The 13,390-nt window shown below is 44.6% G+C and overlaps 1 protein-coding gene across 3 annotated transcripts in view; it reads right to left on the reverse strand.

Moving 5' to 3' along the window:
• Positions 1-13,390, reverse strand: part of PCSK5 (proprotein convertase subtilisin/kexin type 5) — a 449,573-nt gene that overhangs the window by 104,447 nt on the left and 331,736 nt on the right. For all 3 annotated transcript variants that reach the window (XM_044265871.1, XM_044265870.1, XM_044265868.1), the window contains exon 21: positions 864-966. In XM_044265871.1, coding sequence (XP_044121806.1) covers positions 864-966 — 103 coding nt within the window. The remainder of the gene's footprint in view (positions 1-863; positions 967-13,390) is intronic.

The raw sequence follows: 13,390 nt of genomic DNA on the forward strand, positions 1-13,390 counted from the left end.
ATGAAGCAGAGGGAATGTCCATCCTGGGGACTTATCTGCCGCCAAAGCAGCCTCATCATACTGGTCTGGAGAGATCCTGCTTCCTAGGCACTTAGTAGAGCAGTGATGGGGCTACGCATTCAAACACTCAGTCAGCCAACAAGTATTAAGGGCTCCAATCAGAGGAGCATTGACTAAAAACACAACAGTCTTCCAACGCTCTATGCTAGAAATTCCCAGTGTATTAGCAGATTCTCATTCCGTTCAGATGCTTGTTATTTCCCCATTCATTCAGCTACCGAACATTAATTGAGTGCCTACTATTTTTCTTGCCCTGTGATAGGTAATGGAGATACAAAATGAGTATTTCATGGGGCTTCTCGAAATACAGCCCCTCTATAGAGAGATAGAGATTTGTAAATTAATGTCTTAAAATGTCGCAGGTGCTCATGGAAGTTTATACAGAGCCCAGAGGAACTTGAGGAGGAGAAGTCAATTCTGGAAAGTGGTCAAAATGCCTTCATGGAACAGTTCATCCTTGAACTGACTCTAGAAATATGAGGAGCTGTTTGATCAGCAGATGGAGACGATGGGTGTGCAGAAGGGGATGCAATTGCAGCCATCAAAGACACCATTTTCATTGATGGGAAAGCCCTTTTAGTGTCCAAGTAACTGTTTCTTACACAGGGAGCAGGGCATCATGGGAAGAAGATGCTACAGAGCTGGCTCTATGGCCAGACCATGGAGGGATTTTGTATCATGAGAAGGAGTTTGGTTCTTTTTCCTGTAGACCCAAGGGGTGACTTTAAGGTGGTAAACACCTTCTCTCCCCATCCTGCCACCCATGGGCTCCCAACCACAGAAGATACTGGGAGGTCACTCACCTTGTGATGGGGCAGTCAGTGCACTCTTCCCGAGTTGGCCCCCAGCACTTGGCACACGAGGCTTCACAGACTTGGCAGTGGCCATGCTCATCAATATATTCTCCTAGGGGAAAAAAATCCAATTGTTTATCTCATTCCTACATGGCAGTGCTGCCTGGGCTGTCAGTCTGAGAGCAGCCAGATCTCTCTGTGGCTGCCTAAAAGCAATGGAAACAACACGGCAAGGAGACCTTGAATGGCTTCAGTTGCCGCTCCTAAATCCTGACCTTACAATAACAACTGCTCCTCTCCCAAGGGCCTTGGAAGTTGGAACCTCAAAAACTTATGAGGCAATGACATAATTTTGGATCTAGTCAACACGTGTTACATATTTTATGAGTAGAGAGAAGCCAAGGGGGGCTTCTCACAGGACCCCTTTACTGATCCCTTTCTGACTTTTCTCTTAAAGGCTGAAGGTTCCTGGACCCCAGAGAACCCACTTACAGCCTTGGTTCAAGTCAAGCAACAAGCAGGACCCACCCGCCATTCTGGGGGTGTTGCGGTAACTGGTTAAGAAGGGGAGTTGAGGCTTGGCTAACGTCTGACAGATGTGAGCTGCATCTCACCCTGAAAGAGTAACAGTGAAGAGATAGCCAGAGAATTCTTCATTTAATTGGAAAGTTTATCTCTCCCAAGGAAAAACACATAGGAGGACTTTCTACAGAAGCAAGTCCAACCTTACAAACTCCTTATGACCATTTAAGAAATTACTGTCCTAGTAAAGATGGTGGAGACAGACTAACTTCTTTGGAGGTGATAACCTAGTGATAAACCAATGATGGGTCTCTGCTCATTGAATTCAGTCCTCTACTCAACGCTACACACGTCCTCCCCTCCCGTTGTCCTAAAAGAAATCGACAAATTTCTTCAGTCTGATCCAAAGAACTACTTGATATTGTTTGGAAATTGATCATGCTCAGAAAATATAGTTTCAGATTTCAGCAGAATCACCCCACCCCCTGTAAATATATCTGAACATTGTTGACCTAGGCTTCAGCCAGAATAGTGAGGTACCAGTTACTCATGCATGGTTTAACCAAGTCGTCTTACTGAAACTCTGAGGTTTGCTGCCTGATTTATTGTATTTGCTTTGAAGCCTTGGAAACACAGACTTGACTGGTGAGAATGGAGGAAAGTCCACCCCTCTGCATTGCCCCATAGCTTTACTGAATTAATGCAGTTGGGAGAGGTAAACCTTACGTACATAATTCTTTCCGTTACACCAGACCACAAAAATGAAAATGAAGAGTAGGTAGGGTTTGTCTTTTGATGTAGAGGTAGTCTCTTAGTTTTGTTAACTAAAGGGGAAAGGACATATACAGAGCAGTGCAATTATCTAACATCGGCACACCCTTCCCATCTTAGACTTTGCTCTTCTCTTTGTCTTCCAGTTGTTGCCAAGGAATTTGGTATATAACTTTTAGGATGGAGCCATGGTTCTTAACTCGGGAGTGACTCCTAGGAGCCGGAAGCCCGAAACAGTGCATCCCTAATTGGGGCAAAGGATGTAAACATGCAGTTCATTCATTGCACAAGGTGACTGCCCCAGAGAAGTGCACAGACATCCAGCCCAAGTTCATCTCATCAAACCATGCACTCTGGTGTTCGCTGCTTCTGCCTCTGCAGGAGATGCCTTTTACTAATTCACACAGAGATATTAGAATGGACTAGTTGCATTCTTGGCCATCAGGAAGAAAACTTGGTTTCCAAAGCAAAAAAAAGGCTGGGACTTCTGTCTTGTAGGAGTGGGTGATTTCAAGTTGAGACTATCTCACTCAATGGAGGCAGCATATTTATGCGGCCTTTTATGTATTCAGGTTCCCCATCCCACTTCTTAATTACTGTCCTTGCTATAATCTCTTCTACTTTTGGCATAGTGTGACCTTTGCCACAACTAACTGAGCAGTAATTATCAGTCCAGACGCTAGCAGGAAAGTGAGCAGAGGATCTAGGACAGACCTGCTAGGAAGAAGTAGGTCTTGCCTACCTTGCCAATGCTTGTCATTTGTGTTTATGGAGTTGAATGGTAGCTACACATATTTCAGAAGTGTGCCCTGAATGGAACAACAATGAGGGATGGATTTCCCAGAGGCTTCTAAACCCAAAGAAAGTGTATTCTTAGAGAAATGTAGGATCATAGATTCTTCATTCATTCATTCATTCTGTGGATATTCTTTGAACATCTAGGTGCTAGGTATTAGGTGAAATTTAGAGATATACAAAATGAAAAGAACCTGCTCTTGGGTTCTCAAAGATTTTTGAGGAGAATTATTTGTAAAGAGATAGTTATAATTCAAATGCTAGCCAGGAGACTTTTTTACTTCCTTAGACAGACTAGATTGGAACAGAAGAGCAAGGCTTACACTGGACTCTGCTAGACCTAGAGGCAACGGCTGTTATTTTGCCTCGGCATCCATGCCTGTAGGAACCAACACAGCGATTGGTTTTCCTAATTCCTGAAATCCATCCACCTTAATCTCCATGGTGTCTTAGATCCACTGCTAGGGTAGGAGTTCAAGCTAAATGCACCTTGCTCTGCTAAATCAAATGCTATTTAGATGGTTCTGGGAGTTATTCCATATCTATGCCCAAAGCATCCTTTCTAATTACAGAGGATACATGGCTAGGTCAAGCGAGTGTTTTTCAGAGAGTACTGTGAAAATTTAGAATTCTCTAGATCTCTCATTTGCCTCCTCGTTGGTTTCCATAAGCCAGTAGGTGGCACTGATACCTTGGCTTTGTACTTGATCTGCTCAGCTGGAATGGCCTTGATTGGCATTCAAAAAGTGCCACCTTAGATACAATCGTCACTTCAAATCACCCTGTCTCCGAGATCTCAAATAACCTCTCCAGAACACCCTTCTAATGACCCACTATGACTCTAGCTTACCTGCTTGATCACTCTTCCATTCATCTGTCCAGTAGCCCCTTGCATTTTTTACTGGGGCTAGGCCAAAACTTCCCAAGACCCAAGTTCTTCTCACTCTTTCTCAGAAGGTGACCTCACTACCTCATTTGCTGATAAGATACTGAGATTCTCTAGGATCCTTTTTCTCGATGCCAAAATCCCTCTCTATCTTTTCTGTGATTGTTCACTTGTATTTTTTTTTGTAATTTTATTTTTTTTCAGTGTTCCAAGATTCATTGTTTATGCACCACACCTAGTGCTCCATGTAATACATGCTCTCCTTAATACCCACCACCAGGCTCACCCAGCCCTCCACCCTTCTCGCCTCAAAAACCCTCAGTTTGTTTCTCAGAGTCCACAGTCTTTCATGGTTCATCTCCCACTCCGATTTCCCCTAACTCACTTCTCCTCTCCATCTCCCATGTTATTCCTTATTCCACAAGTAAGTGAAACCATATGATAATTGACTCTCTCTGCTTGACTTTTTTTCGCTCAGCATAATCTCTTCCATTCCTGTCATGTTGACATAAAGGTTGGGTATTCATCCTTTTTTTTTTTTTTTTTAAGATTTTATCCATTCATTTGACAGACAGAGATCACAATAGGCAGAGAGGCAGGCAGAGAGAGAGAGAGATAGGGGGAAGCAGGCTCCCCGCTGAGCAGAGAGCCTGACGCGGGGCTCGATCCCAGGACCCTGAGACCATGACCTGAGTCAAAGGCAGAGGCTTTAACCCACTGAGCCACCCAGGCGCCCCGGTATTCATCCTTTCTGATGGAGGTGTAATACTCCATTGTATATATGGACCATATCCTCTTTATCCATTCGTCCGTTGAAGGACATCTTGGCTCTTTCCACGGTTTGGTGACTGTGGCCACTGCTGCTATGAAATTGGGGTACAGGTGGCCCATCTTTTTACTACATCTGTATCTTTGGGGTAAATACCCAGTAGTGCAATTGCAGGTCATTCGGTAGCTCTATTTTTAATTTCTTAAGGAATCTCCACACTGTTTTCCAAAGTGGCTGCACCAACTTGCATTCCCACCAGCAGTATAAGAGGGTTCCCCTTTCTCCACATCCTCTCCAACACTTGTTGTTTCCTTTCTTGTTGATTTTGGCCATTCTAACTGGTGGTATCTCAATGTGGTTTTGATTTGAATCTCCCTGATGGATAATGATGATGAACATTTTTTCTATGTCTGCTAGCCAGTTTGTATGTCTTCTTTGGAGAAGTGTCTGTTCATGTCTTCTGCCCATTTTTTGACATGATCATCTGTTCTGTGTGTGTTGAGTTTGAGGAGTCCTTTATAGATCTTGTATATCAGCCTTTTGTCTGTTCACTTGTCTTTTCTCTCTGTGGAAGGTATGTTGCTCCTCGCCATTGTCAGCTGTCCATCTAGTGCTCTGGACCTTTCTTGAGGATGCTTCTCCCCCTCTGTCTTCAATCATTTCTTCACATCTCCCATCATCCTCTGATCTACAAAAATTCTCCCTAACCTAAGAACTGCCCAAGCACCTTTCTTCCCAGATAACTGATTCTGAAGACATGTTTTCCCCTTCTACCATTTGGACACAAAATGAAAAAAACCCTCATAACCTTGAAGTTTACGTGAGTCAGCATAGGACAGCTAAGCTGTGTATTTCTCTCAAGCCTGCATGCCTCTTAACTTTAGAGCAAGTCCTGGCTTTGGAACAGATGAGAACAGAGGGACTTGTCCTGATTTCCATAATTATGTAGATGTCCAATTACTTACATAAACAACTGTCCCCAGCCCCAGCCCTTCCAGGCCCAAGTTTTCCACTGCACATTTGAAACCAAAAAAAGGCAGATTCCAAGGACATAGTGAAGTTGCTTTCTCTCTCTCTCTCTCTCTCTCTCTTTTTTTTTTTTTTTTGGGTTGCTGGAGCAGCAAATTCTTGTCATCTGTCTTCATTGCACAATGAAACTAAATGTTTATGACAGGCGTGATATACAAAATTCTTGGAAAAAATCACTTTTAGCACAGACTTCAAGGGCCAATATTTTGTTCTCCACTTCATCCTACAAGCTCTTCCTTCTGGTGTCTTCATCTATTATTCAGTCCAAATTATCTTTCTACTGTGATTAAAAAAAAAAATCATCCCTTTCTCATCCCATCCTATAATAGTTCAAAGGACATGGAAGAAGTGATGTCTCATGGGGAAAGAGGTGATGTCCCAAAAACTGAAGACACAGTTTAGGAATTAATACTTGTCCATTGAAAAATTTATGAGTAAGTGGCTTGCTGTGCTTGTTTCTCCTCCTGATAACATTGAACAACATGTTTGTGTTTGCAAATCTAAGTCCAAACATGATCACGACTCATTATAATAATAATTTTTAGGCAGACGTGACCAGGAGAACTTCCATTTCTCCTGCAGAAATGCTAGGCTTTCTTTTGCACTTTGTAATATCTTTTTTGGATTAGGGCCACATATGTTATAATATTTGGGCAAATACATACACACACACACAAATGAATAAACACAGAAGTAGATAATGATATTAGTGGAGAACAATTTTTTAGCAAGGGTGATTAATAAGAGAAAATGGGAAGAGCATCTGATGAGAAATCAGCCGTGTGTGGTTTTGAGCTGGTGATTTTGGTGAGCCACCTTGGATACTGAATTACCTGTAGGCTTCTGTGTATGTGTTTTCTCACTCAGATGCCTGGAATCACAGTGTGTGACTTTCGTGACTCTACAGCTACAGGCACTAATCAAGTAACACTATTTCTTTGCAAGGATGCCAATACCCAGTTTCCAACTTAAGATGCTGCTGTGTGAAGACAGTTCTCATGAAAAGAAATCCATGCATTTATTACTTTTCACCAGCTATAATAAATACTCAGTAGTAATTTCAAGTTATATACTAATGAAATAATTCAGTTTTTAAAGCCTTGTTGAGTGTGACATTTTACAGCAAGTCTCAAAATATGAGGCCATAAAGTGAGACCGCAGAGGCTTTACTTATAAGTCTACACAATTATTCAGCCTTAAAAAGGAAGGAAATTCTGACATGTGCAGCAACGTGGATGAATCTTGAAAATATTCGCTAAGTGACATAAACCTGTCCCAAAAGAACAAATGTTGTATGATTCCATTTATATAAGTTGCATAGAGTAATCAGATTCAGAGTGACAGAAAGTAGAATGGGGGTTGGAAGGGGCTAAGGGGAGGGGGAGAATGGAGTTGTTGCTTAATGCGTACATGGTTTCGGTTGGGGAAGACGGAAACCTTCTGGAGACAGAGGAATGGTGGTGTTGGTTTCATTATGATGTCAGCGCAATTAATGGCACAGAACCACACAATAAGGGTTAAAACAGTAAATTTTATCTCTTATGTATATTTCCCCTCCTCCCCAACACACACACAGAAGTCTGCACACTGAGTTTGTTCCTTACAAGGTCAATACTTAATTTTAACCAAAAACCTCAGGATTGTCTGCCCTTTGGGGATGAGTCCAAAGAGCACCAACCACCTGGGGGAGCCAGTTTGTTGAACTGAATCTTGGGAGATGTCTTGTGATAATGACGATCAATGGATACATGGGTAAATCCATCAGAATGGAGACACGCGGTTGATGGAACACTGTTGTTTCTTTCTTGTTTTGTTTTGGTTTTTGGTTTTTTGTTTTCCCTTGGGGAAACAAATGCAGAATAAACATTAAGCAGCTAGAAGGCTGTTTCCACAGCCCGGAGATGTCTGGGGCCACCGCTTTTCTATTTTGTCCTCTCAACTGTGATTTCTGCTTTCCCTCCCCCACAGGCTTTTCTGATGGACAGAAATTATCCTTCCTAGTCCCATTGCTTTTTTATTTTTCCTTTTATTCTTAGATGCTGGTGTTCACCTGCATGGTTTTGCGGATGTTCTAAATGCTACTCTGGCCCCTGCCCTACCATGGGTTGACACTTGCAAAAAGGAATGGATCCTAAATTGTGGATCCAACACACTTGCAAACGTTTGATTTCCTTTAGCCTGCACATTGTCTGAGGAGCAAGAAATTAAGAGCTGATCCTTTGCATGTCCACCATTGTTTGGGCCCTGACCACAGTCAGGCTGCTAAAAAAAATGCATCCCAAGTGAAGTCTTGGCCCACATACCTGACTACAGTGGTGATACAGCGCTCACACAGGCTCCCATCCATCGACAACTACCCTATTACGAGTGCCATTCTTATGGGATGTTTAATCCAGACAACAGCCCTTTTATCAATGAGAAACTGAGGCTCGGAGAGATGCCATATCTTGCGTAAATTAATGCAGCAAGGTAAGGGACAGAGTTGGGCTGTGACCCAGGTGGGTCTGAGCCTGAGGCCATGCCCTCTCTCCAGTGTTTTCCTGGTACAGATTCATTTCCCTTTTTGGTTTTCCAAGTAGGTTTTGCTATTTATAAAAAGAAAGAACTTGAGCACAAACCTCATCTAAACCACTTGGTGAGGTAAGGGTATCAAAAAGGAATTCACTGTGGGACCAAAAAAAAAAAAGGAATTCACTGTGAAAACAAATGAACTTAGAGCAGGCACAGTGCACAAAGCAGGTTTACTAAATGATTGAATATGCCCTCCGAATTTATTTCCTCTGATAAAATGGTCACTATTTATTAAGAGGCAATTCTATTTATTGGATTGAGATTTTACAAGCAGTTTTTTTCTGTCCACTAGGTTTGAAGCTCCTATGAGGAAACCAAAAGATGTTTTTTTTTTTTTTTGGAGTGGGTAAAATAGTTTGTGGGAGCTCTGCACAGGGATTTTCTGTACTGCTTAACTGCTGTCCCAAAACAAAATAAACTGTCTCCTCAGAAATAGCTTATAACCAGAATTATAGCAACCTCTCTCAGGTCCTCCAATTTATATGAAAATCTAGTATAGATGGATTAGTTCCTGTAGATCTGTTCCTCCACTAAGAGAATTTTGCATTGCCTCTATGTTTATGGAAAGTCCATCCAAATCCTAGCTTAAGGATGACAAAATTAAAACACTGAACAGTTGGTTGCAAAACCAGACGAGAGGGACAAATGGCGTGAGTGTGATTATTAACTGCAATTAAACAAAATAAAGCCCATCATCCAGTCTGTAGAATCATGAGTACTTCCCCGTGAGCATGGTATGGTAGACAGAGTCCATTTATACCCATCTGAGGTGTGTAAATGTCTTGCCAGTCTTTATTTGATGGGCTGTCTTCATTATTCCTGCAAGTGAGCCTAGAATTTCTGCAGGTTCTCTAGTGCACTCAATCCCCCTACACCTTGGGTGTGATGTTATCCCCCAGTGCTCCCGCCATTTGTGGCTGCTGCGGGACCACTCTCCTGGGGGAAACTGTACAGTATCTGATGCATTCACACAGTGAGAGGATTTGGGGGTTCAATACACAGAAGTAGGTGACCATCTTTTGAAAAAAAAAAACTCGTTTACTTTCTGGAAAACATTGCTAATAACCTGAGGGAGGTCACCCTCGGGTGAGAGGCACTGAAGCACACTAACTGAGAAAGCAAATGACTTGGAAGATCAGGCCATGGGCAGAGCTCTTGTGTGCACCCCCGTGAGCACTGTGCTGTGGAGCCCGAAGCGCTATCTCACATCCTCCTCTAGAAACGATGAAGGATGGCAGGTGACTATAGGACCCTTGGGCATTCCAGACATGCTTGAACAAGGTCCCAGCAAGTAGATCAGATTGGTTAAAGCCCAAAGGCCTTCCCGAGGAGCTTAAAACCTTCAAAATGTTCCCTGTGGTGGAGGGAATCCTGAAACACAGGCATAAGGATGGGACTCGTTACCACCCACTTTCACTTCTATGGTGACCAAAAGAGCCTCCCTAGCCCTCATTTATTACTTGCTCTTAAACCTTTCAAAGTAGCTGCTGTCCCTTCCCCTCTGCCAGGACCCCAGGGGAGAGAACATCCTCAAATTACCGTTCTGCTCTACCACTGTAGCCACACGCTGCTGGAAGAGCTGGCTTCGTGTTTCTTCTCCCACACTCCCTTAGTCTTTCCTCACAGCCAGCCTGCGGGTCTAAAACAGTGCAGCCTAAATGCTAATTAAGAGAAAAGAGAAGCTCCTGGAAAGACAGGGAATTTGCATTCCGAGACCTAGGGCTCCCTCTGCCCTTAGCTGGTAATTGACTGTAGCTGGTAATTGACATTCAGTGTTTTATTGGGTCATCATGAACGCTGCCCACTCACAGGCAGTGGAAGCTGCCTTCTAGGAGCTCTGTTGGTTTGCCTAGTGACAGGTCTGAATGAGCAAGGCACCCAGAACCCCTCAGCCCCTTAGTGACTGAGCAAGCATTTGATTATCGGGATGCCATATGTTTTATTGAGAGTAACCAAACTGTGCTTTTTTAAAAAGCCCAAGTGTGGACATAAAAAAAGGAAACTAAGTTTTCAGGTGCCCACTGGGTACCAGCATTGTAGGAAGCACTGGGCTGGGAAAATACACACATTTTGGAACATCCCCACTCCGAGTTTGATTTGGGCTTCCTCCTCCAGCTGTCTGATGGTAATGAAGTCACAGAGTTCCCTGACATCCTTCTTCCTGTACCATGGATCCTGTCTTAGAGAATGTGGTGAGGATCAAGTGAGAAAATGGACCTGAGCACCTAGCACAGTGGGTTTCAGAGTATTAGTGATAATTATCAGGTACTCGATGGTCTCTCATGAGCCTCCAATAATAAGGTGGGGGAGGGCTGTCCACTCCCTTTGGACCAAATAAGCAACTTAGGCATCAAAATGTTCTCTCTCAGAACATCGTTCAAACCCTGGTCTGCTTGGATCCCAAATTGTGCCTTACCTCACCCCCCTGCAGGGACTGGAAAACTGTACTGGCTGCCTTTGGTGATAGCAACGGGGGCAACCACTGTTATTGACCCTGTGGATGGAGAGCCACGACCTCTCAATGCAGCTCAGCTGCAAGTTACCACCCACGCAAGCTCGTCTTTATAAGCAGCCCTTCCGCACTAGCCTCCCTGCACCAGAGCCCGGAGAGGCAGCGTTTCCTGCCCTCTGGAGCCCCGGCAGCGCCCTTTCCAGGCTGCTGAGGTACGACTCGGTCAGAGACGTAGGTGAGCCTCTGTGAGCTGGGACACAAGGGGCTTCCTTCCTCCTGGCGGAGTTACACCGAGTCAAGTGCAGGACACGGGGTTCTTGGCCCCACTGCGGAGCTGGTACCATGCTTGGACTGACTACCTGCTTCTCCTTTAGGTGAGTGTCCCAGGATGGACCGCGCTTCCTCACTTGGGTGGGAGGGGGGGCATTGGGACAAGCTGCAGTTTCCTCCCCTCAGTGAGAGGGGAGCACATAAGCAGGTGAAAATGAAAACGGGCAGTGTTGTTTGGTTGTGAGTGTGTGTGTTCTGTGAGCGGGGAGGGGGTGGGTGGAGGAGCCGTGAGGCAGGAGGTCCCAAATCCCCAGGTGTAGGAGACAGAGTCCCAGGTGCTTCCTGCCTAGCGACCTCCTTCTACATGGTTTGCATCCCATTAGAACTTTAGGTTCTGTCCGGAGCATGGAATCTGGGACTGAAACCTCCCTGGGCCCTATCACTGAATGCTGCCTCTCCACCCCACCTCCCTCCCACGTGCTTAGATGACTGTGGGTCGTGCTCTGCCTGCCCTGGGGAGAAACACGACACAGGTGAAGTGCATGTACCTGGAACCAGCTGTCCTCGATGTAAATCTTAAGGGCTTCCTCGTGCTAGTCCTGTAAGCTTGCAAAGCAATCTAATCTCCGTCACTCAACTGGAAATAATCACAGCTGTGTCATAAAATTGTCCAAAGCTTTAAATTGGCTAATATGTAAAAAAATGTGCTTTGAAAGCTACCAGCCCACAGTAAGTGCTCAGGAAAAGTTAGCTGTTGCAACTACTCTGAGCACAACCAGGTCCTTTAGTATCAGCAGCACAAGAGAATTTAAAAAACAAACAAACAAACAAACAAACAAAAAACCTTGAGAGAGCACCAAGACTCCACTCCCTTCTTACTGTATGGGTGGCTTTGAAAAATTTATTTATCTTTTCTCCAGCTTTATAAAGCAAGTTCAGCTGCCCCAAACTTCGTAGCTCCCTGTTCTTTACCTGCCTAAGAGCAGGTGATCATGTCCTGCCTTCTACTCTGATTGGCTTAGAACTGCATGATAAATACATAAATATCTCGAAAAGATTTTCTTCCTCTCCCACGGTTCAGGGGTCACTTAGAAGAATGGACTCCAATTGGATCGACCGTTTTGTTAACTTTTAACAACTCAACAGGTGTGGTCCTGTACGATTAGGACCAAAGTGCAGTCTGTTCTAGCCAAGAAAATGGCAACCCTCTGTCCTTTCATTCTCCACCCCAAGTCCACAATTCTAGAACTATTAGCTTAGTAAAAAAAAATTGTGGGCACCCCAAACCAATATTTGACAGAAAAGGCAGGTCAGCTCTTCCTCTGCCCAGGATTATCCCTCCTTGCCTTTTGGTGACATTGCTTAGGAATAACATAGAATTGTGACTTTAACTGGTCTTTACTCTGCTTTTAACACAGTGGTCAGGAATTGGTTATGAATTAATTTGCACAACTTCAACATAAACCCGAGAGATGTCTCTTAGGCATTATTATTATTTTTAAAAAATTTTACTTGTTTATTTGACAAGTAGGCAGAGAGGCAGGCAGAGCGAGAGAGTGAGAGAAAAGCAGGCTCCCTGCTGAGCAGAGAGCCCGATGTGGGGCTTGATCCCAAGACTCTGAGATCCTGACCTGAGCCGAAGGCAGAGGCTTAACCACTGAGCCACCCAGGCACCCCAAGCATTATTAATATGAGACAGTTCTGACCCTACCAGAAAATTCCAAAATATTATGACTCAGTGTGCTCTTTTCTAACCTTGTGCCTTAATGCCTTGCTATCTCCTCTAGGTGCCCAGTGTGCATTTCTGCACCCAGTCATGCCACAGAGAGCCTGGCTCTGCAGTGAATTAAGCCCTGCATCCCTCCACCATTTAGACCCGAGAACTTGCCTTCTCAACCTACTCATACAGAAGTCCTATAGAGAAGAGAGGAGGACCTCGCAAAAACCCCTTGCATTCCACCAGAGACCAACAGCTCGAGGAAGTCTATAGGAGCCTCCAGAACAATTCAGCTCCCCTGGGGAAAGAACCAGATTGGCTGGAAGGCAGACACCTCAGTATTTAAGGTAAGTTCGAAGTCTTGCCCCTTTGGCCTAACCTCCACTCTCTTTCGCCTGGCTCACCCCGAGCAGACTTCTGGCATCTCCCCAACGGACCATAGCACCTTCCTGCTCTGGTTACGTTGCTGTCCAGGGGTTGGGGGCTCTTCAACACTTGTAGGGAACAGGTAGTCAAGGCAGAGATCTGGGCCCCCTTTTTAGGGCCTTAGGGCCCAGCCCTTGGCTCAGGTCCACAGCTGCCAGGCAGCAAGGCGGGGTTCAGTGTCCAGAGCTCAGAAGTCTGAGGCTCCCTGGCAACCCAGCTCCCATGATCTGTGCAGGCAGAAGTGGTGAGTCAGGCACTCCTCCCCTTCCCAAACTCCCCGCAGGGGCTGTCTGACCTGCTTTGACTCCTTTTTGCTTTCAACATTGTT

The sequence above is a fragment of the Neovison vison genome, chromosome 9 (assembly GCF_020171115.1).
Source record: "Neovison vison isolate M4711 chromosome 9, ASM_NN_V1, whole genome shotgun sequence".
NCBI lineage: Eukaryota > Metazoa > Chordata > Mammalia > Carnivora > Mustelidae > Neogale > Neogale vison.